We start from the raw sequence: 24,502 nt of genomic DNA, 5'->3' as shown, positions 1-24,502 counted from the left end.
ATGACAGCGTCTGTATGAGGCAGGTGTTGTGCTATATGTGCGCCGCATGTCAAAGAGTCCCTTTTTATTATTATTATTCACACCGATCATCTGCAGACCGTTTATTCTCGGCGTGACGTTTCTTTGCTCTCAGTTCTTTTAAGTTGTTGCAGCGCCGTGCAGCCAGGTGGGTGTTAATGAAGAAATTGTGCATAAACGCCACGCTAAAGTCACAGGTGTTAAGAGTCACCTGCAATATGCTCGAGTGTACCATGTGTCAAGTCATCTACTCTCGCTGAAGCAGGGCTGCAGAGTACCCACAGGGCACTGCAACAGATCACTATAATGTTCAGTCAGTGGATTCAGTTCAATTCAATTCAATCAGCTGCTGGAAAAAAATGCATTTTTGATGTAAGTCTATGCAAAAGAGTTCATGATAGCAGCATGAAAACACTGTCAAACATATGATAGTCATATAGGGCAAGACTTTCAGCATAAAAGTACATCCTGATTTGACAATTCAGATATTGTATGTTCATGTTTCCCAGTTCTGTTTTGTTACTTAATCCCTGAGGACAAAGGGGCAGTTAGTGTTGCTCATGACGACTGTTTCCACTGTGTGACTACTTTTCTCCAAGGATTAAAAGATTTTCCATTACAAACTAAGGGAGAGGAAGATATTGTTTTCCCCTGATTGTGCCCGCCGTCACCAGTCAGGAGTTGTGGAACAAAAGAGTGTGTGTCAAGTATCGAATGTCAAATGTCAGTTTTCACTTTCAGTTTTTCCACCAAGTACTTTTAATCTTTTCAAAACCGATTTGTCACCAGTTCTCGATGGTTCTCTGTTGAGCGCGTTCTCCCGTACTTCAGATCTGGGACTTAATCACTCTGTCAGCACGACTCCCTCCCAGCACAAATGGCAAAAGTCAGTCTCCCTGCCAGTATTTACACCCATTAGTTGCTCAGTGTAGTGATAACCCCTCTCACAGGTGTTAGATACTGTTTGCCAGTAAGCCATCTTCGTTAAGCCACAAAATGACCAACATTATGGCCCTGGCCGGCAAGATCAAATGACCTACTTACAAAGTGTATTTTTTCCCCTTCCTTCCTGTAATTTTCAATGTATTAGTCAGGAATGAGTATTGAATCCACACTAATATGGCAGTGATACACTGTAAATATGAGCTTAAGGCTTAAGGTTGATACAGAATATTAAGGAAACGGTGTTGTGCATTAGATCTCTTCATTGATTCTTTAGTTTTTCAATTTACCCCACATGTATGTAACATGTATCAATTTGACATGTAATACTTTTAGTTATGTGGTTGCAACACATGCGCCTACATTTCATGGACAAGCAGATGAACTCTGCATGCCATGAACGAGTTGGTATTGCAAGCTTTTTCTTTTTCTTCTTCTTTTTTTGTTCTTTTTTCTTTTTTAAAAAAATTCAATGTAACTTCAAGTAAGCAGAACAGAGAAACAGCCGAGGTTTGTGTAAATAATATTAACTACAGCACAGGAAGCTTGACGAGAGACTGGAGGAGTTCATTAGTGGGGTTGTGTTGTGTGTTCATCTCTGAATTACAGCATTAATCCACTTTAATGACCTAGTTTTGTGGCGCCCAGGTCTTGTCAGTTGTCTGTGATAACTGGTTCCTCGGGGATGTGGGCCACTTTGAAACAAAATGTTTCCTGATTGACTTTCTTTACACAGCATTACTTTTTTTTTTTTTTTTTTGCTGTGTCACAGTTTAAAGGCTATCTGCAAGGAATTTCTCGATTGATTTTTGAAGAGATGGTGACATTTCCAATTACAGTCACAGGTTGTACATGTTGTGTACATGCCAATTACATACTGTTCATACATACTTATCAGGTGCACACTCACATACTGTAGGACCCCCACCCCCCTCCACACACACACACACAGTTGTTTAAGCAATTTACATGTAAGGGGTCAAATGGACTCATTGTGGAATCAGCACAAGTTGGAGCAGTGAACTCCAGTCCTCTCCCTCTGCAGAGGCCTCTCATGTCATCCTCCCTATCGATCCGTCTACTGTAATGCAAAGTATCATCGCACCCTGGAGGATATCGTCTGACAATTTTGTCAGGGATCATTAGAATACTTCTTTTTGATTGCCCAGGCTGCAGCCAGCAGGAAGTGGCTCCCTTGTGAGTTTTTAACAGCCTGTTTTCTCCTGATGGGGAAAACAACTTGATTTAAGATGCACAGGGATAAATGGACAGGCTCCAGTTTTACTTATGGTCTCTGTGGTCTTGGATGGTATTGATGATTATTGTGAGATCGGCTCATATATGGAAGGATTCATATCATATTCATATGATATAAAGTTGTTTCAGGTAAAGGTCTCCGCACAAATTTTGGAATCAGATTGTGGATGGTTAAACTTTATTTAGGCAGGAAACACAATGACCTTTGTTGTGATGATTTATTAGTAGTATTTTATAATCATTAACTGCTAAATTTTAAGGAAATAGTCAGTACCTTGCCATGCTCCTGTGAAAGGAATGAATATTATAGTCCGTTGCATATTATGTTTTGAGCAGGAGTGTTTCCTTCTAATTAAATCGGTGGTTAAAGGCAAATGAATAAATTAACCTAAAAGTACTTCACTCTTTACCACAGGCTCATTTTTATCATGTTATCCTTGATAATGATAAATGGACTGTGATTGCAGCTTCTGGAAATCATGGGATCACATATTGTAAAACTGGACAGCACTAAAGATTAGATTACTATAACAATGAAGCTTATTTTCTGCTATTGTTTTGTGCATGTGATCGTTAGGAATAACAACATGGAGACAAATGGGTGAGAGCAAAGTCAGATCGAAGTCATTCCATCACTTATGTAAAAAAAAAAATGCAAGTTTCATAATTAGCCTGTTAAAGCTTAATTTAGAAAGTTGTGCTTTTGCCCAAGGCAGGGCCAGTGCTTTCAGGGAATGCTACACTGGGACCACTTGTTTTTCCATGTTCAGTATCAGTGTGAAAACCATCCGCTCCCCCCCCCTCACCCAGCGTGCCCCCAGCCAAGATGTCAGAGAAGGAGAATGAGCTGTGTTTGGCACTGCTTAGAGCAAGTGTTCACTAGAAAATGAACAGCTGCTGTGAACCACATTATGACCAAAGACTGTTCAAACACACACTCCCATATACATAAGCACAAAGTCAGTATACGCAAATAGCAACTAGCGTCTGCTCATTCCCACCCAGCTCTTTGCCCAGTAAGCGCCCCCTCCTTCAAGTTGTTAGCAGGTTATTCACTGATGTCTATAGGGACAAAGTTGAAAGGCCCGAACTACTCTCCCTGCATCAGTGGGAGCAAACTATTAGGATCTACTCATCATCAATCATAACAGAGTTGTTAGTTTTATCAGAGTGAGAGATTTATGTCATATACTTAAGGATAATGAAAATAGAAACTTTGTCCATTTTGGCTGTTGATATGCAAAGTAGATATTAGCACCCAGATTTCTGTCAATTCACTGGTACTTGGCTAAAATGCAACAGCATATGTGATGTTTAGACATCAGCTCTGAAACCTCTCCAGAGCACCCACATTGTGACTAATAGGGCAAAGACCAATAGAGCAAATTGAGGGATCCCACACACATAATAACCAACTCCTCTTTAAAATCCATTGTGACCAACAATATTCATTATTGCAGAGAGATAAGGTCAATGACACTGGCCCAGTGCAGATTTAGACACTCTCCACTGTATAAGCAAACCAGCCCACATTCAGGGAGTATTATAGTGCTAGTAATTCAGCCTAATTCAATCCACCAGGATGCACACTGTATGTTAATGGTCAGATGCTTGTGTTTCTGTTCTGTACTATAACTTTTCTCTTTCATCTGTGGTACATGTCAGTGTCATGGTCTGCAAGAAAAAGTATTTTAAAACAGCCATGCATACATCCATTAGCTGTACCCTGTATCCATGCAGGGTCATGGGGGCAGGGGGAGGATTAGCCAGTCTATCAGCCTCCAGAGCCTCCACAACTACTTTTGAAGACAAAATAAAGCAATTAAAAGATAGATAATAAACAATTCATTTCCAAAGAACTGACTTAAATCATTTCTGTCAGGGTTTACTGGACTGAGCCTGACAAAAGGTTTAAAATTAGGTAGTGTCTTGTTGTTCACAGACAGGTTGCCAATCATGAACCTCTCTTTCACTGTCACTGAAACCGCCCCAGCCAAACATTAGCGCACATTTCATAAATGTTCAATAAACCCTGTTGAGTTCCAGAAAATTCAACATGGAGATGGGATCAACTTTGTATCAATTTCAAGTCTTTAATGAAACTAATGGTGTCCATTTCAACATGGGGACAGGTGTTCCCTGGTTCTGTGGCAACTGAATTTGTCCCTTTTATTATTATTATTATTATTATTATTATTATTATTATTATTATTATTATTATTATTAAAATCCTCCCCAAAAAGCCATAATATCTATCTCTGGTTTTAATGCGGTCTCACAATGCTGTCTATATTTGGAGACATCTGTCACAAAGGCATGTGCTTGAAATATAGATGAAGATAGATGTTCTCAGTTTTGCTTTGGGGCGAGGCAGGAAGTGCCTTCACTGCATAGTCACCCCAAAGCATGAGGCAGAGCCCACGGTCAAATGGAGGAGTGAATAAGTGAGTTGATATTAGTGCTGAATGCTACAGTGGTCACTCTCATACCGAGCATCGTGGAGCTCTGGCACTGCTCTTTCTCTGGCCTTTCTCCCGATGCCCTCATCTAAACCTTACCAGAAGCGATGCATCAACACACACACACACACACACACACACACACACACACACACACACACACACACACACACACACACACACACACTCACGTCTTAATTATGCACAAGGCCTAAAATAAAGTCCGCTCTCCAATCGTGTCCTTTTATAATAATTTCTTATGGAGTTTCCTGTTCAGTAAGAATTGTCATAATCAGCATATTTGTTTCTTTGTAATGAAAACTCTTTACATTTTCAGCCTATCTCAGCTATTCTCCGCTTGCTTCACTGTTTAGCCTGAACCTACGGTGATTCCAGCAGCTGTATATTTCTCCATCTGTTATCCAAGTTGTCTTTTCAGTGTGTTTTTCTCAGGGAGATCCATCGCTCTTCTCTATAGGGTTGTAACAATGCCATTACATAGTTAAGCTCATGAAACCAGAGTCTACCAGAACATATACAGCCATGTGCGGTCATGCGATTGATTGTTTCCTGCAGTGCCAACAATATAATCAATATTTCAGCTGTTTCACTCCCTCTTTAGCCACTGATCTGTCATGTAGTGAACCAGTCTGTTCTGCTCTATACACTATCTTTATCCTGCTCCCCCTGTAGAGGAGAGTACAAGTCGCTGGAACAGCAAGCATAAAAGATTATCTTGTACGACTTGTACAAGAACAAAACGCAACAAGTAGGTGGACAACAACTGTGATACCATCAGGTTATTTTGAGACGTGGATGTTCCTTCCTCTTAAATTACTTTACTCCAAACTGGAGGTTCCAGGTTTTCTGGAGTATTCGACCTGCCATCAGTGGATGAAGACAACCACACTGTTTCACTTTGACACATTTATATTCACTGATTCTGCTGGACACGTAAGACTAACAGGCATACTTTAACCTTGTTATGTAAAAAAAAAAAAAAAAAAATGATGATCTTAAAACTTTTATTTTGAAGTTTTCTCAAACATGTTTTTTGTTACTACTGAGTTCATCACCTGAGGACAGAAACTATCTATTCCCTTTTTTTTTTAAGTTACACGTTAAGTATTTAAGATTTTTACATCGTGGGCCAGAAAATAAAATCCTACTGTTCTCTCTGTGCTGGCATACAATAATTCCTGATTGCAGAGCTGTTCAGCAGCCACTTTTCTTATGACAGTTTTTCTTGAGCTACTGAATGCAACACATGCAGACTTTTCAATTCAGTCCACACTTTCAACTGCATTAACCCACAACAACAAGAGGCGTCTAGTCCAAACAAGTTTCAAGTCCCTTTTTAACTCAGCAAAGAGTTTATTGTTTTCTCCTGTGAAGTACTTTGTGATGTCTCATGTAAAACAATGTGTCATTCAGTCAGTACTATATAATGCATAGTGTATACTGACACCTTATATTCTTCACGATTTGGACATGTTCAAATCGAATGTATGGGACTACGCTGTGTCCATGGACGTGTGGTCCTATAGATAGATATTACATAACTGGACTGGACTTAACTGGATTAAGCATATGAATTGAGGACATAGGGTTAGTAAATTTACATCATCATCACACTGAACTATTTTTAAGGTTTTCAAATGATACAGATTATTTTGCCCTTGAGAAATAGTAAAACAGAGACACATGTTAGGGATGATCCTGTCAGATACATACTAATTGAGAGCAATTGCTTTCTTTTGGCAGGTTTTAAAGATTCAAGCAAGAAGGACCTTGCCAGAAACCAAGGAGCCGAGATGTTCAGCAAAGGTGAAGTTGCCAAGGGAAACAGGAGAACATTTATAGTTGTGAACAAAACTGAGGTTACATTTAAGAGGACAAATCGGAGCATAAATCTGCATTTGTGTTAGTTTACTGCAGTCGATTAGTCCAGCATGTTACTGTACTTGGCCTCACTCAGGCTAATTTGTTATCCTCATAACTCATTCCACTGTTACGTAACAGCACTGTGGGTCTTTTTTAACTTGTAAAGACTGCATCTTTTATTATTTATACCCTTTCATAGCACAGATCTATCTGGGATATAGGCCTGTATGGGTTTGAGTATTAAAATGGGGCAAACTTCCTGCATTCAAGGAGGAAGTGCAGCATGTATGCGCCAAACTGTCATCAGAAGAGCCACTTTAAGAGGGATAAAGCCTATTTCCGAGTCAAAGCATCCATGCCTCTGTAGCTCCGCGGCATTAATGGAGCAGCAGGGCTGAGAGTATAGTGCCTTGGAGTCGTTACCTATTCTACCATCCATTAGCTGAAAATTGTGTTGGCTTTAAAACTACCATCTGTGTATCAAGTGAGAAGGTTTTTTCAGATTTTGTTGGGGTTAAAGTTTTGTTACTGTTAATCAGTAAAAATAGTTAGGTTTTAGTTTGTTTACAAAGGAAAATTGTAGAAGATACGGTAAATACAGCTGGGGCTGATGCTGCTGCTTCTGTATGCCAACAGCTAAGTGCCAAATTAGCAGTTCTTCAAATGGCCACTTGAGTCTGGTTCCAAATCCAAGTCAATCTCTATAGACTAACATGTTAAAATGCCCAAATTTACAGCAGTCATAAACACAGTCTGGTTTTGATCTTCAACACTATTTTCTAAAGCCAACTCCCATCTTTGTAGCATATAAACATTGGTGAGTTGGTGTTAGATTTTTACCAAATCTTAAAATTAAGTTTAATTGACCCCGAGTGACAGGTTGGTGAGCAAATGCTTAGCTGTGAGTTAGGTGGAGTCAGACACTGCCAAGATGGTGACATTGCCAATCCACCACCAATCAATTATGTACAGTCTATGGCAGTAGAACAGGATCAACTCCAAAAGGAGCAGTAACCTACAGTAGAGATAAGTCTAATGTGAGTTTCTATTTTTGAAAAGGTCAAGACAATGTTTGTAACCAATCTGAGAGGTGATCACTTAGAGAAGAGAGTTGTGTTGAGACACTTTCTATTGACAAAAGCTTCCCACCGCTTGACATTTGAAGCCAACTTGACACATCATGTCGAGGAAATTAAGCTTTAATTGCTCCAGCAAAATTTTATTCAATCTTAATCGCAAAACTTGATTGCGGGTGACTGCTGAGCAATACCTAACAAGCAGATTGGGAGCAAGTGTGATGCAGCCACCTCTAAACAGGATCTTCTCTTGGGACCTGTTACCATAGTCCCTTTCCATCACAGAGGAAGAAGAAAAAAAACTTCCTCACCTTGGGGAAACGCTCAGGCTCCCCTCGCTGATCTCACTGTGGTCGTGGCCACAGACAGAGAGACTAGGGGATGGTGAGCTCTAAGGGAACTCCTGGTGTCTGCCTCAATCAGTGTAGACAAAATTATCTTCAGTTGCATCTGACCCTGAAATGGCAGGACTTTTTTATGTCTTCTAATTTCTCTATGATTGTCAGAAAGTATCCTCATGCAATAAATTATTTTTTATTAGATTTTGGCTTTAAAATTAAAGTGTCTTAAAGCAGCTGAGATAGATGTATCCTACTCCTGTATATGCACACAGACAGTTTTTTAATGTTGATGTGTGTATCAGATCTTACTGAACTTCCACTCTCCCTAAGAGGCCGTCTTTCTTCGCACTTATTCCCACAACGACACGGTGAAAATCACCAGTGAGACTTCCCTGTAACTGGTAGGATCCCCTGCCATTCTGAAAAGGACATGAAAACAAGCTTCATTATCTTTAATGCATCATTATATCCCTTCATAATTAACAGTCATTCTGTTCTCTCTCTTTTTTCTTTTACTAAAAGGATATAAACAGATTTTTGAATGGTGATCAACAGAAAAAAAACAACTTAAACCAAAAACTCAGTGAAAATAATATGTGCTGGCCTAAATGTATTATAAATGTAAGATCAATACATGTATGAATATTTGCCCTCTTCATAATGGTGCACATAAATCAACACTGATGAAACCAGTTGTGGTGGAATTTTAATTTAAATGGAGAGCACCTATGAGTAATCAAGCTCCAACAAAGTGATTGATTTTTGACTCTAGAGTCTATAATCAGAGGTCCAGCTGCACTGGTGGTGAATATCCAGGCAAACAAAAAAAAAAAAAAAATAGACTTCATAAATGCAAAGGACGATTCATTCTACACAAACCCAGACCAAGGTTACTGAAAGTAGGAGTCACAGAAGGAGAATTTCTGAAGCCCTGAATATCTAGCAAAGTCATGAAAGGTCAGTCATGAAAATGAAAAGAGAGCTGAAAATGGGTCCATACCACACTGTCCTAAAATCTTGGGTTTTGTGAGAGAGAAAAAGCAGCAACAGAGGTCTCCAAGAAAACTGTGCATAACCACAAGGTTCACTGCCTACAACACACCTTCTGCGTGTGAATGTGTTTATGCGTGTATGTTTCTTTAATACAGGTCAAAGGCATGTCGATTAGGTGAACTAAAGACTGTTGCCTGAGGCTGTGAATAAGTGTAAGTGTGAATCGTTTAACCCTACCTCTTGCTTAGTGTGTGCTGTGATACGCTTCATCCCTCACAGATCTAAGCACCCATAGCTAATGGTTAAGTGTTCACTATAGAATTCGCATGCAAGGCTCTGAAAGTAAAAATAGGTTCTTCTGTCTGATAAAGACCATGATCCTATCGACACTGATTAGCTGAACTTTCGTGGGATCATCTCAGAATTGATCAGTACATCAGTTTGGTGTAAGAGAAACGCTACATCAGCAGAACCCAAAGTTTCCCACCATGAGGCCTGGTGGTGGCAGCCCCATGCTGTGGGGATGCATCGCTCTATAGCAGTCCTCGGAGGGCTTGTTAGGGTTAAGGGTCAAATGAAACCTATGGTCTGCTGCAAGAGAAGTAACAGCAACCGATGACTGAGCTTCCTCTATTTAACATTGACTCATTCACACAGGTACAAATTCATATCTACCTTTATGACGATAGATTCATTTCTGATCAGTGTCAAAAATGAATTAACTTCATCCAGAAGATCCACTTTGTCATCCTGGTATCCACCATCTGTCTCATCATCACGTCTCTTATACAACAAAGTAACAAATTAAACTGGAAATGTTTTATAGCTTATAATTCATTCATGAGGACTCTTTCCAAAGCACTAAGTCATGACTGCACTGGGGCGAACATTTAATTGTCCTGTGAGGGCATGTGTGAAGAAATGTCAGACACGAATAATTGCAGTACCCTCACAACAGCTTCTACAATCTTTAACAACTGTAATATTACTTCAGATACTCCTAAAAGTTAGTCCTGCAGAATCATTTTCTTATATGTTCAAGTATTAACATTTGCTTACATAGGTTTTGCATATGCATATGATATAATCATCTGTTATAGTTCAATCTATTACAGTTTCATGAGTGATTTGGTTGCTCATCCTGGCGTGGGATTTGAATTATTAACAGGGGTGATCTCAGCTGCACCATGAATAGTCATAGCTAGTTCAAACCAGTAGGGGGGAGTGTTGCAATGTACATGTTCATTCATGAAGTCACTTCAATGGGATTCATTCAACAAATCAGAAATAACGCTCCTTTGTGTTTTATTATTCAGAAGACATGATACTTAGATGCACATTATATTATAATTCAGCATGATACCACAGAATACTCTCTCTGTTTTGTGTATTGAATTGAATTGAAAAGTGTACTTTCTAAGTTACATTTGGTTTATGACAGCAGATTTTCTGTGGGTGTCTTGTGTACAAACTCTGTTATCACTAAGTGTGTAAGTTTAGGTTGATCTGAAGCAAGTCTCCAAGTAACTGTTACCAAGGCTCTAACTGTCTATGTGCAGCCAGTAGGAAACTGTAGTAACCTTCTCTCCCTTCTCTCCTGTCAGAATTAACTGTAATAGTTTGACATCTGACTTATCTAATTCGCGATCTGCCCATTTACAGTTAAAAATATCTCACACACATTTTGAAAACTCAGTTTGCCTCCCAGTTGATTTTCATCCTGTAAGTGTGACTAACGGTGTCTTCACAGAGCAGCTCATTTTGCAGTCACTGTCTCCACAGCCTCCTCGCTAATTAGCCTATCTCTATGCCTTTTCTCTGTGTGGAACTTGCTAAACAAGAACATCGTTTGAAACCATTCATTCATCTCCGCTCTCTACAGCTGCTGTCATGGCAACCTTTGCAACTGGCAGAAAACAGACTGCCGTCTCTGAGCTCCAGTCAGCCTGGACACTTCGTAGCCTGAACACACACTTGAACAGATGAGGAGCTGTGATACTGAGACTCCGGGGCAGCCACAGGTGAGTCGGATTAATTTGGATTATTTTGAACCATAACCAAAAGGATTAAAATATGTGGGTTTTTCCGTTCTAGTGAAAGTGAGTCAGGGGATGGGGGATTGTAATATTTAAAACTTTATTTAATGTTTTTTTGTCTGCAGCACCTGGCATGTCAACCCCTGCTTCCCACTGTAAACAAATATCTCCAGCAAAAATGGGACAAGTCTTCATATGATTTACACAGGATGAAGGTGAGGAGCTACGTGTATTTGTCCGTGGTGTCCCAGATTCAAAATGTCTTGACCACAAGCTTTTATTTGAGTCACAAAAGTATCAAATTAACCTTCTCCCCTAACTATTACGTGTGTACTGAAATGTGTACTGTTATCACTATTATATTAGTTATGTTTTTGCTCTTCTCCCAAGGTAAAGTCGGCCAAACCAACAATTAACATGACTCCACCAGAGACCTATGGTCACCTGGCTCTGAGGCTGAAGAAACAAAAGGTTCCTCTTCATTTCTCATTTTAACTAATCTCACCTGTTGTCCGTAGGATGGCAGCAGGTGTGTCAGTGCTGATACCAGTAAAGCCTCAATCTACAAAAATAAAATGAAAAATGATGACAAATTCTAATTAGAAAATAGAACCACTGTAAATATACAGTATTTAACCTCAGTTGAATATAGTGCACATCTTAAGTGTTTAAATTCAACAACTACAATATAGAAGTTCCTTTCAGGTGTCTTATAAACAGTACTAGGTTCTCCCTCTGTGGTTTAAAATATTCTGTCATGTTAAAGGGATAGTTCAACATTTTGGCAAATTGGCCCATTGCCATAATCGCTATAGTCATAGCAGTAGGTTCGTTACCTTTATTTGTCGGTGTAAGCTATTTTTAGAACGGAGGAGCGGAGCGGCAGGCTGTTCAGAGCTACACTATGGAGGCTAATGGAATTTCTTGGTTTCCCTCATCAAACTCATCAAATACAAAATCCCAAAACTCCAAAACGCTTTCGTGGACAAGTTGTGACCTGCACAATCACCACGCTATGAGATAATAATGGAACGTTACGAAACGGAGCCGTTTTCGAGGTAAATACAGAGTCTGCTTGCTGAAAAACTGTCCCTGAACGCAACGCGCATCAGCGGTTTTGTATGAATTTACCTCTAAAACAACTCTGTCTCGTAACGTTCTATTATTATCTCATAGCGTGGTGATTGTGCAGCTCACAACTTGTCCACGAAAGCGTTTTGGAGTTTTGGGATTTTGTATTTGATGAGTTTGATGAGGGAAACCAAGAAATTCCATTAGCCTCCATAGTGTAGCTCTGAACAGCCTGCCGCTCCGCTCCTCTGTTCTAAAAATAGCTTACACCGACAAATAAAGGTAACGAACCTACTGCTATGACTATAGGGATTATGGCAATGGGCCAATTTGCCAAAATGTTGAACTATCCCTTTAAGCTTGAAGAGGAGTGGGCATTGAAGATTCAGAGGGAAAACGACATACTCATGGAAAAAATATCACACATCATGAGGACAACTGGAGGAGTTGACAACAAAAATTACTATGTCAGGAAAAGGTGAGTTAAGGGTCGGGCTTTCTAACAGTGCAATATTTAAATTTAGTGATATTGCCATGGTTGCACAGCCTGTCTTTCCTCTTCATGATAGCCTTGGCAAGGAAAAGCGACAGCTGGAGTTGCTCCGTATTACCAAGGAGAATCAACTGATCCTGCTCCGCCTCAGCCAGTGCAGACCTCACTATAATGTGAAGAGCTGGCATGAGGACTGGCTCAAAACTCTGAAGATGATGGACAGCATCGCACGATACCCGAGAGGAAGAGCAAAACAGGTGATTTTCATTAAAGTACAATTCATATAATATAATATGCAGTGTATATATATATATATATATATATATATATATATATATATATATATATATATATATATATATATATATATAGTAACATCAGCATAATAATCTCTTCATAAAGTGTATAATTATCTTTATTTTATAGTGTAATAAAGATTTAATTGCATGTGTCACACCAGGGACAAGTGAAAGACAGCAAGCAGAGCAGTGGTTGTAATAAAGAACAAAAGACAAGCACAGATGCAACCACGCGCAGCCCTGCAAGTAATAAAACAAATGGCAAAGCAGAATCTGAAGAAACTGAAAAGAAGAAAGAAACCATCAAGGAACAAGAAGAAGGAGAAGAATTACATAAGGACACAGATCCACACCCTGTCCCTGAGAAATCCAGCTCATCAGATTCACCTGAAAATCCTGGTCCCTCTGACACTATTCAAGTTACAACACATAAACACTCTGTTGAACAGGCCTTGACTCCTGATAAGTCTGAAATGTCCAACAGCCCTAACACGCTTATAACACACGAACTGGAGACCACAAGTGTGGATGAAGGATAAAATACCTGGTTGCTTCACTAAAGCTTTATTTTTCTGTATAGACCGTATCAAAAATAGTCTAGACTCCAGAACTGGACACAGATATTACATAGCAGTATGGTATGATCTTTAGCACTGGTTTAGTCTAAATAGACCAGCTTTACTTGTATAGGCTTTGTATAATGAGATAATTAGTCAACGAGTGTATTTATGAGTGATGTCATACTACATTTCAGGGCTCCAGGCTCCACCTAAATGGGTGCATTTTGCCCCTAAAATTTGAGACAGTGCAAGTAAAATTTCCATCTACTTGTACAGGTGCCACAACCAGTGAATTTGCTGTTATAGTTTCAACACTGGTGCCGTGACTCTAAGAATCTGGAATCTGTCATTACGGGTGGCAGGCCAATGTGTCTGAGGATCTGAAATGTGAATATTTGCTGTGTAGTCGATTTACTCATTTTTAGGCTTGCCCTCCCAAAATTTTAAGTTAGTGGCCACTGTGCTCCTGGTAAAAACAAACAAACAAACAAAAAAAGTTAGTCTGGAGCCCTGCATTTTGTCATGTATTTATTAGAAAAATAAAGTTTAAAATAATTACTCAAACAATGTGCCTAATTTTGATATTTCTGAATGTGTTTGACATGTAGACACGAAGCAAAAGTTCACAGATCGTGAATGTGGAACTTTTCTTCGCCCCGTGTGAGTTTCCGTACGGAACAGTTTGGCGGTGCACGCGCTGCAGAAAGAAGCCGCGGATTTGATTTTTACGCAGCTAGCGAGCTAGCTATTGTCGAGTGTACAGTTTGTTACAGTTTTTCCTCTAAGAATGAAACATTTCTGATACTCGGTGCGTCAAATTAAAAAATAAGGAATCAAAATGAACCTTGACAGACTTCGAAAGCGAGTGCGTCAGTACATTGACCAGGTAAGAAGTGCGATATCTTGTTCAAGTTTCTGTCTTGCTAGCTAATGCTACCTTACGAACAGTCCAAGCTTCGGTGGTTATAATTATAAACCTTCTATCAGTTTGCCTCCCGGGTTCACCCAGCTAACCACCAACAACAAAAAACTACGTATCCCAGCCACTCTTACCCTTTCTTTTGCTTATGTGTTTACAGCAACAGTATCAAAGTGCTCTGTTTTGGGCCGACAAGATAGCATCTCTCTCCCATGGTGAGTGACGTTAACGCTGCTCTTGACTAACTTAGCCGGTATCATAGCGACCTGTCAAGTGATATAGCTGATGTTTCCAGCTCTGTTGTGTTACAGAGAAAGTGTTTATGTTTTGTTCCTGCTCTGCTTCGTGCCGTTGTATACCAGTATTTCTGCTAACAAACTTTGTGCTAGTGGTAATAGCGGTTAACACGTTAGCTTGCCATCAGTTATAATGTTGTTGTGTGTAACGTTAGCTCGCCCGTGATGTTTCTCTGCTAAGGAACTGACAGTCCTTTCTCTTTGATCGACACACAGAGGATCCCCAGGACATCTACTGGCTAGCTCAGTGCCTTTATTTAACATCACAGTACCACAGAGCCTCCCATGCCCTCCGTTCACGAAAACTTGACAAGGTAATTACACCTTAAATGTGATGCTATGTGCAGCACAGGTGTGTGCTGGGGTAGAGAGTGATAAAACATTGGATATGTAACAGGATTTTGGTTTGCATGCTTTGTGTTAAAGTCATGTCAGTCCCCATTCTGAAACGACGTTTGTCTCCCTGTCACAGTTGTATGGGGCTTGTCAGTACCTTGCTGCTAGGTGCCATGTAAGTAAATACATAACACAATTACTGTATCGTTTCTAAATCTAATTGATATTGTCAAGAAAACCCTGCCAGATTTTCCTCATGCTTTGTTTTTTATGCTATTTTTATTCTAAGTATGCTGCCAAAGAGTTCCAGCAGGCCTTGGATATTCTGGATTCAGAGGAGCCAGCTAGTAAGAAGCTACTAGACAGGAGTGGGAAAGAGGACAATGGGACACCAGAATCAACAAAAGATTGGGACATGTCCCCTGCCTCAGTAAGTCTGGGCTGCCTCTGAAATATATCGAAGATGGACTGAATAATTGGGACCAACTTATGCATCATTGTTGCTCAGCTTTGTCCTATAATGTTACTCTGGGGGACACATCGCCTGTCATGTCATGTGCAGTTTAATTTTTAATGCTTATTTTACCTTTTATGACAGGAGAGCCTTAACATTGCAATATGAAGATGTAGTGAAGCTCAAGCTGATTTTTTTTCTGGAGGCTCTGACCTCTCTCCTCTTCTTTCTGTTCTGTCCCCTCTGATATCATTTCAGATCAGCAGCTCCATTTGCCTCCTGCGCGGTAAGATCTATGATGCCATGGACAACAGACCACTGGCCACCTCCAGCTACAAAGAGGCCTTGAAGCTGGATGTGTACTGCTTTGAAGCCTTTGACCTTTTAACGTCCCACCACATGTTGACTGCACAAGAAGGTGAGGCATCATCTGTGGCAAAGATGTGCACTAATGTTTTAGTTTTGTACAGTGATGTGGCATGTTTTATTACTACAGTAACTTGTACAATGGCAGTCTATTGTGAAACATGTTTTTCATTTTTCAATAGAAAAAGACTTCCTGGACTCGCTTCCTCTGGGTCAACAGTGCACTGAGGAAGAAGAGGAGCTATTACATTTCCTTTTTGAGAATAAGTTAAAGAAGGTAGGACAGCTCTGCATTTAAAATTAATATATATTGCTTTTTTCTTATCTGTATTAGCCACATATTAATTTACATTTTCTTTGTCTACAAATCTCCTGAAAACACCAAACTAACAAAGAATTGATGCTACTACCATGTATTGTGTGTTTATCGTGTGTTTAATCAATACCTGAAATATTTTATTCTTCTATGCCATAGATATATTAGCCATACAAATTTTTTTTTTTTTAAACACAGTTATGGGTCTTAATTTTACACAGAATAACATGTTCTTGTCAATGAACATTGTTATTTTGCTCAATTTGTCATCGACCCTCCTGTCTTATCCCTGAATTTGAGCAGATTTAGAGAAACAATGCTGACAATTAAATTGTGCTGCTGAGCCACGTGGTTCATCTGCAAACAGGAAATATTGATTGAAATGCAAATGCCTATTACCGACATTGTGGTCTGTTTTGTCTCCTATTGTCTTTTCATCTGTCGCCTGTGTGCCTGCTTTCATGACCCTGCTTTGTCTATTCCCCCACCTACTCCATGTACCCACTTCTCTTATACATACTTAAACTTATACACATACTCTCCTGTTTTCCTTTTCCCTGCAGTACAACAAGCCGAGTGATTTGGTGGTACCAGAGATGGTCAATGGTCTTCAAGACAACTTGGATGTAGTAGTGTCTCTTGCTGAGAGGCATTATTATAACTGTGATTTCAAGATGTGCTACAAACTCACATCAATGTAGGTGTCTATAGTTTTTGCTAAATGCCTACAAGTCATACCATACCGCAACAAAAAGAAATGGCTTTGTCTGATACACATCTGTGGAGTTATTATTGTAATATAACAGTATCCCCCAAAAAGCTTTGAACACAATACCACTCATTTTAGTGGCACAGGTTTTAAAGTTAAAGGGATATTTCAATATTTTGGCAAATTCACCTATTGCCATAATCCCTATAGTTTTAGGAGTAGGTTCATTACCTTTAATTGTCAGTGCAAGCTGTTTTTAGATCGGCAGAGCAGAGACGTGAGCTGCTCAGCTAACACAACGGAGGCGCACGGCATTTCTGCTTTTCCCTCATCAAATGAAATACATAATCCAACAACTCCAAAACACTCTCGTGGACAAGTTGTGACCTGCACATTCGCTGCACTATTAAATAATAACATATCATTTTGTAACATTATGACACATGAAGCAAATACTCAGAAATACTGGCTCTTTTGAAGTCGCTCCGCCGTGTCTGGGATGTAGTTCCGGTTATGTATTTGCCTTGAAAACAACTCCATCTCCGTCATTGTGTATTTGATGAGGGAAATGCGGAAATACCGTGCGCGATGCAGAGCTCACATCTCTGCGCAGCGATCTAAAAATGGCTTGCACCGACAATTAAAGGTAATGAACCTACTCCTAAAACTATAGGGATTATGGCAATATACGAATTTACCAAAATGTTGAAATATCCCTTTAAAATATTTAAAAATTAGGATGTACCATTTTATTTACGATGGATATTTTAATTCTTAATTCATTTAATGCAACAGGAAAATGTTAGTGAAAGTGTATTTATTACATTAAATATTTTCATATTTGAGGCAATGAATATAAAATAGAATTCAACAGATATTTTGGATGAGACACTATGATGGTTTAGTCACTGAATTTCACCATCCAAAAAGCACAGGAATATTAATGCAGCTCTGTTTGTATTTCAGGGTGATGGTTAAAGACCCCTTTCATGCCAACTGTTTACCAGTCCACATAGGAACTCTGGTGGAGCTCGGAAAAGCAAATGGTAAAAATCAACCACTGATCCACATTTAAAAACGCTTACTTTGGATGCTACCTTTTGAATATAATATTTTAATGTCTACATGATTAAAGCTTTTATGTATTTTTTTTCTCCTTGCAGAGTTGTTTTACCTCTCACACAAGCTTGTAGACTTGTATCCCAACAACCCAGTAAGTGTTTTTTCTCTGATTTAAATTTTATCTCATTCACATTTCCAGGATTTGATAACCCAATAAAAACTTTTTATTAGGTTTCCTGGTTTGCTGTTGGATGCTACTATCTCATGGTTGGCCATAAAAATGAACATGCCCGACGATACCTAAGGTTTGTATTGGCAACCTCAATGGAAATAACTGTTTTGAGGCCACATTACAGGCATACATTGAGGTTCACTTACACATATTCAATATTTTTTCTCTGACAGCAAAGCCACCACACTGGAGAGGACCTATGGTCCAGCATGGATCGCCTATGGTCATTCATTTGCAGTGGAGAGTGAGCATGACCAAGCCATGGCTGCCTATTTCACTGCTGCCCAGCTGATGAAAGGGTGAGTACATGACTAGATGCGTGTCTTTTAAAGTGGTGTTAGTGGTGTTACCTCTTTAAAAAACACCCCCTGAATTAGAGGTCAATCGATTAATCCGCTGGCACGGATAGGACATTTTATAAACTATTGTTAATGCAGAAGTCAGGCTCAGATAATGGCCAATGACTGCGCAGCCTCCCACTGCTGTTAAACACTGCGGTTGTTTTATGCTGAGAAGGAGACTGTGGAAAGACAGTCAATAAAACTTCACAGCTAATGGCACACACAAATTATGCTTTGACAGATTAATTCTTTGCTCGATATTTGACACATTAAATGACCACAGGAAAAAGTATAAAAATAACTTTTTATGAATGAAAATAACTGCCTGCCAAAAACATCCCCCAGCCACAGATGTGGCCTTTTGCAAAACATAATTCTCATAAATAAAACGAGCTGTTACTTCTCTAAATGTTTTTGGTTTGTCTTTTTAAGTAACAAGTGTCTGGACTGGTAATTTTGCGGTTTTGGTTAACACTTCTAACACTGCATTCTTTAAACTAGTGCTTTCAGAGAAACTATATGAAAACATGAGAAACTGCAAAACAAACAAAAAACAGGTCTAAGTAATGACCTGCCAAATAATATGTGACTTTGTTTTTGTCAAAACACAGGGTGACCATAGCTTGGATCTTTATGTCTCTTGCTTTTTCTCATTCAGGTGTCACTTACCCATGCTCTACATCGGCCTGGAGTATGGTTTGACCAACAACTCCAAGCTGGCTGAACGCTTCTTCAGTCAGGCTCTCAGTATCGCTCCAGAGGACCCATTCGTCATACACGAAGTAGCAGTGGTTGCATTTCAAAACGGAGAGTGAGTCATACAGCCACAAACACACAATAAAGCTCACACCTCTGTTTTGACAGAAGTCATGTAAATTTTGTGTGAATGTTGGCACACTGCCGTGATATTGTAAAAGTGGTTGTAACTGGGTTAGTCTATTTGAGAAAACACAACCCGCATGAATCATCCATGTACCGAATGAAATTGCTGAATGAACTACAACTTGCTCGACAAAGAGAAGAGCAGTTTTTTTTTGCATTTGTGTGAAAGTTATTTTAGAATATATTGTTGCTGTAAGTGCAACCGCCTCTGCTGCTGTTCATCCTGTCTGTCAGTACAGCACCCAGCTTGTGGACAGTTTACAGTGTGTAACTCTACTTCAGCTTATACTCACACATTGATACAAGTGTATCAAAGATCTATCCATCAGAGTTGTTCTCTTATTTTACAAAGAGGTTAATTTTCTCATACAACTCCAGATGTACCCAACCATGCCCCAAAACATAATCACAACAACATCAAAAATTTGTACTTTTGTCTCCCCCCCCCCCCCCTGTAACCTAGTTACCAACTCTTCAAGGAAAATACACATACATAATTATAAGTACCGTACTGTACTAACTGCCCTAATCTTCATATTATATAGTTAAATTCAATTCAGAGGTGCTGTAGGGTGAGAATGTCACATCTGCTGTTTCAGCTGGAAGACTGCAGAGAGGCTGTTCCTGGATGCAATGGAGAAGATCAAAGCCATAGGGAATGAGGTAACTGCTGATTTATTCCACTGGAAAAGTGTCTTTGTGATGCATGTGAGAAAAACATTATCAAGTCTCTGTAAAAGATTACTTTATATGTGTCTAATACTGTTCAACCTTTAAAATTTAAGGTCACCGTGGACAAGTGGGAGCCTTTGCTAAACAACTTAGGTCATGTGTGTCGGAAACTGAAGTAAGTATCAAAAACGTTTTTCTCTTCGAATAAATGCTCTTGAATAGGCGGCAGGAGGGTGGCCTCTACTTGCGGCATCGTTCTTCTTAATGACACCATAGATTTCATTAATGTCTTTTTGAGTTAGCACACACACACAGTGCTGGTAAAATATGGGCAGCTAAGTTTTTTCCTGAGTGAATAATAAAAGAAGGTTGCCTGGAGTGCACTCTTCTCTGATTTGTTCGTTCCCCGTCTTATCTTTTCTGCTACAAACTATTTTCAGAGATGTCCTCACTTGTACTTGGCAATTATTCTGCATAGGTACTGTCCCCATTGAGAATTCATGCAAAGACCCTTTTAATGAATTATGCATAGCCACCGCTCAATAGATATAAGGAGCTTGCAAAATGTGTGTCACACAAGTGGTTGTTTTGAAAGGTTTGGATAGGGTTTTTTTTATGTAGGAGGGTTTCATCCACACAAAATGAGTACTTCACAAAGCTTATTGGTGTGTTATTGAGTGATTTAGAATTGAAATATTAATTTAATTTGGACGTCATCTTCTGTCTGTTTCATTTTGTATTCATACCGTATATCTTTTTGCCTTGAAAATAGCAAATACATTGTAGCATAAACATTTTTAATTTGTAGCTGTTGCACATTAATGATACCTGTTCTCCACTAACAAACTCATTCAGTTATTATCAGCAGATAGAAGTCACAGTTTGTAAAGCTAATAATGAAAACAGCATTTTACATTCCTGCTGACCTACTTAAATCTCACCTGCCTTTTTTGAATGCGTTGATATTGACTTTGTGTATTGCTGTGTTTGTTCCTGTAGAAAGTACGACCAGGCACTGGAGTACCACCGTCAAGCACTGGTCTTAATCCCTCAGCACGCCTCCACCTACGCTGCCATAGGATATGTACACAGCCTCATGGGCGACTTCGAGAGCGCTATCGACTACTTTCACACGGTAAAAACCACCTCACCCCCAGTTTAATGCATTTATTGTTGTTTGGTGCCGTTTGTTTGACACCACTCATAAAAAGGACAGATGATTGCTTCTTGTGTGAGCACAAGCAAGAAAAGGTGTAACCATGGAAATCAGAGCTTTTTAGCAAGAACAGAGGAGTGGATCTAGAGCAGAGACGACAAGCATTAAATGCAAGTGAGAAATGGATAGAAAATCACATTATATACGGTAATAAGAAAGTTGCGTTTTAAACTAGTGTGGAAATGGCCTGAAAAAAATGTGTTTCTGTTTTTATGAGAGGCTCAAAGTTTTTTGTGTTTTTTTTTTTTTTTCTGTGGCAGGCACTTGGACTGAAAAGGGACGACACATTCTCCGTGACGATGCTCGGCCACTGCATAGAGATGTACATTGGTGACACAGATGCTTACATAGGTATGATACGGCTCAACTGCAGTTTCAAAGGAGATACTGTGAAAATATTTTTATTTTATATTTTTGGTATTTTAAACCTTGGCTGACTTGAAAAATTCAATTATTTCATTGCTATAGCTGTGCTAGTATTCTTGACACTATGTTACTGGAGTGACTGTTTTTGGAGCTTATAGAGCTGCCACATATACAGTATCTCAGTGGCTGTTCAACACAAAGATTGAGCAGACAAATCCAAACCTATCTGTAGAACAAAATGCCACAATAGGAAATGTATCTTATCTTCTTTTATTTGCATAATCCTGAATTAGAGGTCAATCGATTAATCCGCTGGCACGGATAGGACATTTTATAAACTATTGTTAATGCAGAAGTCAGGCTCAGATAATGGCCAATGACTGCGCAGCCTCCCACTGCTGTTAAACACTGCGGTTGTTTTATGCTGAGAAGGAGACTGTGGAAAGACAGTCAATAAAACTTCACAGCTAATGGCACACACAAATTATGCTTTGACAGATTAATTCTTTGCTCGATATTTGACACATTAAATGACCACAGGAAAAAGTATAAAAATAACTTTTTATGAATGAAAGGAACTGCCTGCCAAAAACATCCCCCAGCCACAGATGTGGCCTTTTGCAAAACATAATTCTCATAAATAAAACGAGCTGTTACTTCTCTAAATGTTTTTGGTTTGCCTTTTTAAGCAACAAGTGTCTGGACTGGTAATTTTGCGGTTTTGGTTAACACTTGTAACACTGCATTCTTTAAACTAGTGCTTTCAGAGAAACTATATGAAAACATGAGAAACTGCAAAACAAACAAAAAAACAGGTCTAAGTAATGATCTATCATTGTCATTTGTCTACCAGATATTCTCTGTTCTGTGTCACTAATGAATCATTTAACCAGCTCTGAGGTCTCATTACCAACAATGTGTTATTATTTGTCTCCACTAAGGCACAGACATTAATGACAAAATGCGAGGCAGCTTGAACACGCCAGCGCTGATGAAGATGCTGAACACGTCGGAGGCAGGTGACCCTCTGGCCACTCCGAGACAGGAAGACACCAGCATCGCCTCTTTGGAAACACCTCTGTCAAATCACGACAAGATGATGCTGGAGACGCCTCTTCGACTCTCTTTGACCCTGGAGTGTGACATGTATGAGAGCGATGTCATGTTGGACACCTTGTCAGACACCAGCACGTGATCTCATCCTGTCAGGAGGTGGAACTGTCATAGCAACAGGTTGTCATAGGTCCGCGTATCCAATTCCAAGGACAACGTTCAAACCAAAACTTTGGCACCTGCTCTCCACCAAAGGCGTCCTGTGGATTCCCCCTCTTGTGCATTAGATATGGTTATCTCCGTAAGTGACAAAACATAGAACTTGCCATTGTAAACATTATGAACTTGAGTAAAAGTGAGGGTGACTTTGTACACAGCAACTGCAAGACATCATTTATATTTTGCAAGAATGCACTTTAAAAGGGGAAATAACACGTGCCTTGGTTAAAGGTTTGAGTACTTGGTTTAGCATTGAGCCTCAGGTTAAGCCTGAGGACAGTAGGAACATGTGATCCTCTGACACTTGGTTGGACAGAACAAACAGCAGCACATCTCGCATCACAACTAAAAGACTAACGTCACTTATTACTGCCTATGGCAGGACCCTCCATGTTGCTTAACCTGTGGATTTTCACCTTGAATAAAGAGCCAGCTAATTACAAGAGTTTTTGCTGAAAACAATTCTTGGTAATTTCAATAATAAACAATGCATTTATCTTTTAAAAAAAATTAAACATACCTGTTTTCTGTTTTTAGTGCTTAGTTTGTGTAAATGGGCAGAAGAAAAGATATGGCAATAAGACTTGTGTATACAATTTTACCAGGCTTATTGCTACATCATTTACTCTTCACATTTTTGATATATTAATTTTCTTCCACCACTTGTCATATTGACAGAACCAATAAATTATGGTTTAGGTTTCTGAATGCATGAGCTATGTTTAATAGAAGATCCTTGGCTGCATAAAAATCGTGCAACTTACAAAATTTTGTAATATTATAAATATAAATGTAAAAAAACAAATTTGCAAAATTGAGTAAATAAAATGGCAGCATTCTTTAGGAAATTCTAACATAATTGTGTTTTCAACACTAAACTATCTTTCATATGTATATAGATCTTTACAAGATACAAATACACAATCAGTTACAGAGTAGAGTTTCTGATCAGGTACCAGAGATGTTACAACTTCGTTCCCACCCCTCCAGAGAGAAGGATGCTTAGTGATTGATGTGCACTGTGAACTAGACTGCTGCTCAGACCTTCCCTTCAAATGTCATGCTCCGGTTAAGGGGAGGGGTGAGGTTTCGTGACCTCAAATGAAAACAACTCCTCTCATCTCGTACCTGACAAACAAACACACACACACACACACACACACACACGCCAAGTACCGTATTTATCCGTTTAGCTCCTGGACCTCCCTCCAATGGATGCTGACTCTAGCGATGGGCTGTACTCCGTCTAAGTCGGCCGTCGTCTACTCCCAGGACAGGGTCTGCCGGGACCTGGACACCTGCTCCACTTTTGTCCCCAGTGTCAAGAGCTCCGTGTCCACACCAGAGAGACCTAGGCTGTGCGTGGAGACCACAAGTGGCAGGCAAACTTTCCTCAGTGGTGAGTTTTTGGAACATCCAAAAATGTTTTACTTAGGCTACTACTGTATTGCCTTTAAAGGAGGCATAAATTCAGATGTGGATGGATTTTTAATGTTTCATCCTCATGGTTCAAGTGCGTTTAATTGTATTGGAGATTAAAATCAGTGCATCGTTGTCACATTTCCTATTCAAGCGTTAGATTCGTAGATCTTTCTGTGATCTCCATCTGCTCCCCAGTTCCTTCTCGAGATGAC

At 39.5% G+C, this 24,502-nt stretch overlaps 2 protein-coding genes across 2 annotated transcripts; both read left to right on the top strand.

The window, feature by feature from the left end:
- Window positions 1-10,952: 10,952 nt before the first annotated feature.
- On the top strand, window positions 10,953-14,151 carry cfap97d2 (CFAP97 domain containing 2; the record flags this gene model as incomplete). The annotated part of the gene is made up of 6 exons (XM_083995989.1): window positions 10,953-10,991; window positions 11,132-11,221; window positions 11,397-11,477; window positions 12,437-12,555; window positions 12,647-12,827; window positions 14,038-14,151. The coding sequence occupies 6 exons, from the start codon at window positions 10,953-10,955 to the stop codon at window positions 14,149-14,151; spliced, it is 624 nt and encodes a 207-aa protein (XP_083852115.1).
- Window positions 14,122-23,356, top strand: cdc16 (cell division cycle 16 homolog). Its single transcript, XM_083996268.1, has 18 exons — window positions 14,122-14,315; window positions 14,509-14,563; window positions 14,861-14,958; window positions 15,117-15,155; window positions 15,270-15,410; window positions 15,693-15,852; window positions 15,983-16,077; window positions 16,680-16,813; window positions 17,792-17,871; window positions 17,989-18,038; window positions 18,119-18,192; window positions 18,293-18,418; window positions 19,119-19,271; window positions 19,942-20,005; window positions 20,128-20,189; window positions 21,014-21,149; window positions 21,491-21,581; window positions 22,538-23,356. The coding sequence occupies exons 1-18, from the start codon at window positions 14,268-14,270 to the stop codon at window positions 22,789-22,791; spliced, it is 1,860 nt and encodes a 619-aa protein (XP_083852394.1). The 5' UTR covers window positions 14,122-14,267; the 3' UTR covers window positions 22,792-23,356.
- Window positions 23,357-24,502: the final 1,146 nt, after the last annotated feature.

The sequence above is a fragment of the Trachurus trachurus genome, assembly GCF_905171665.1.
Source record: "Trachurus trachurus genome assembly, chromosome: 21".
Classification (NCBI taxonomy): domain Eukaryota; kingdom Metazoa; phylum Chordata; class Actinopteri; order Carangiformes; family Carangidae; genus Trachurus; species Trachurus trachurus.
This window is presented reverse-complemented; position numbering and strand designations above follow the sequence as displayed.

Excerpts from the sequence above, each read along its gene's own strand:
- cdc16 (XM_083996268.1), top strand. The coding sequence starts at position 14,268 with ATGAACCTTGACAGACTTCGAAAGCGAGTGCGTCAGTACATTGACCAG. Across the intron at positions 16,814-17,791 it reads TGCTACAAACTCACATCAAT|GGTGATGGTTAAAGACCCCT; the intron begins GTAGGTGTCTAT and ends TTTGTATTTCAG. Across the intron at positions 20,190-21,013 it reads CATGTGTGTCGGAAACTGAA|AAAGTACGACCAGGCACTGG; the intron begins GTAAGTATCAAA and ends TTGTTCCTGTAG.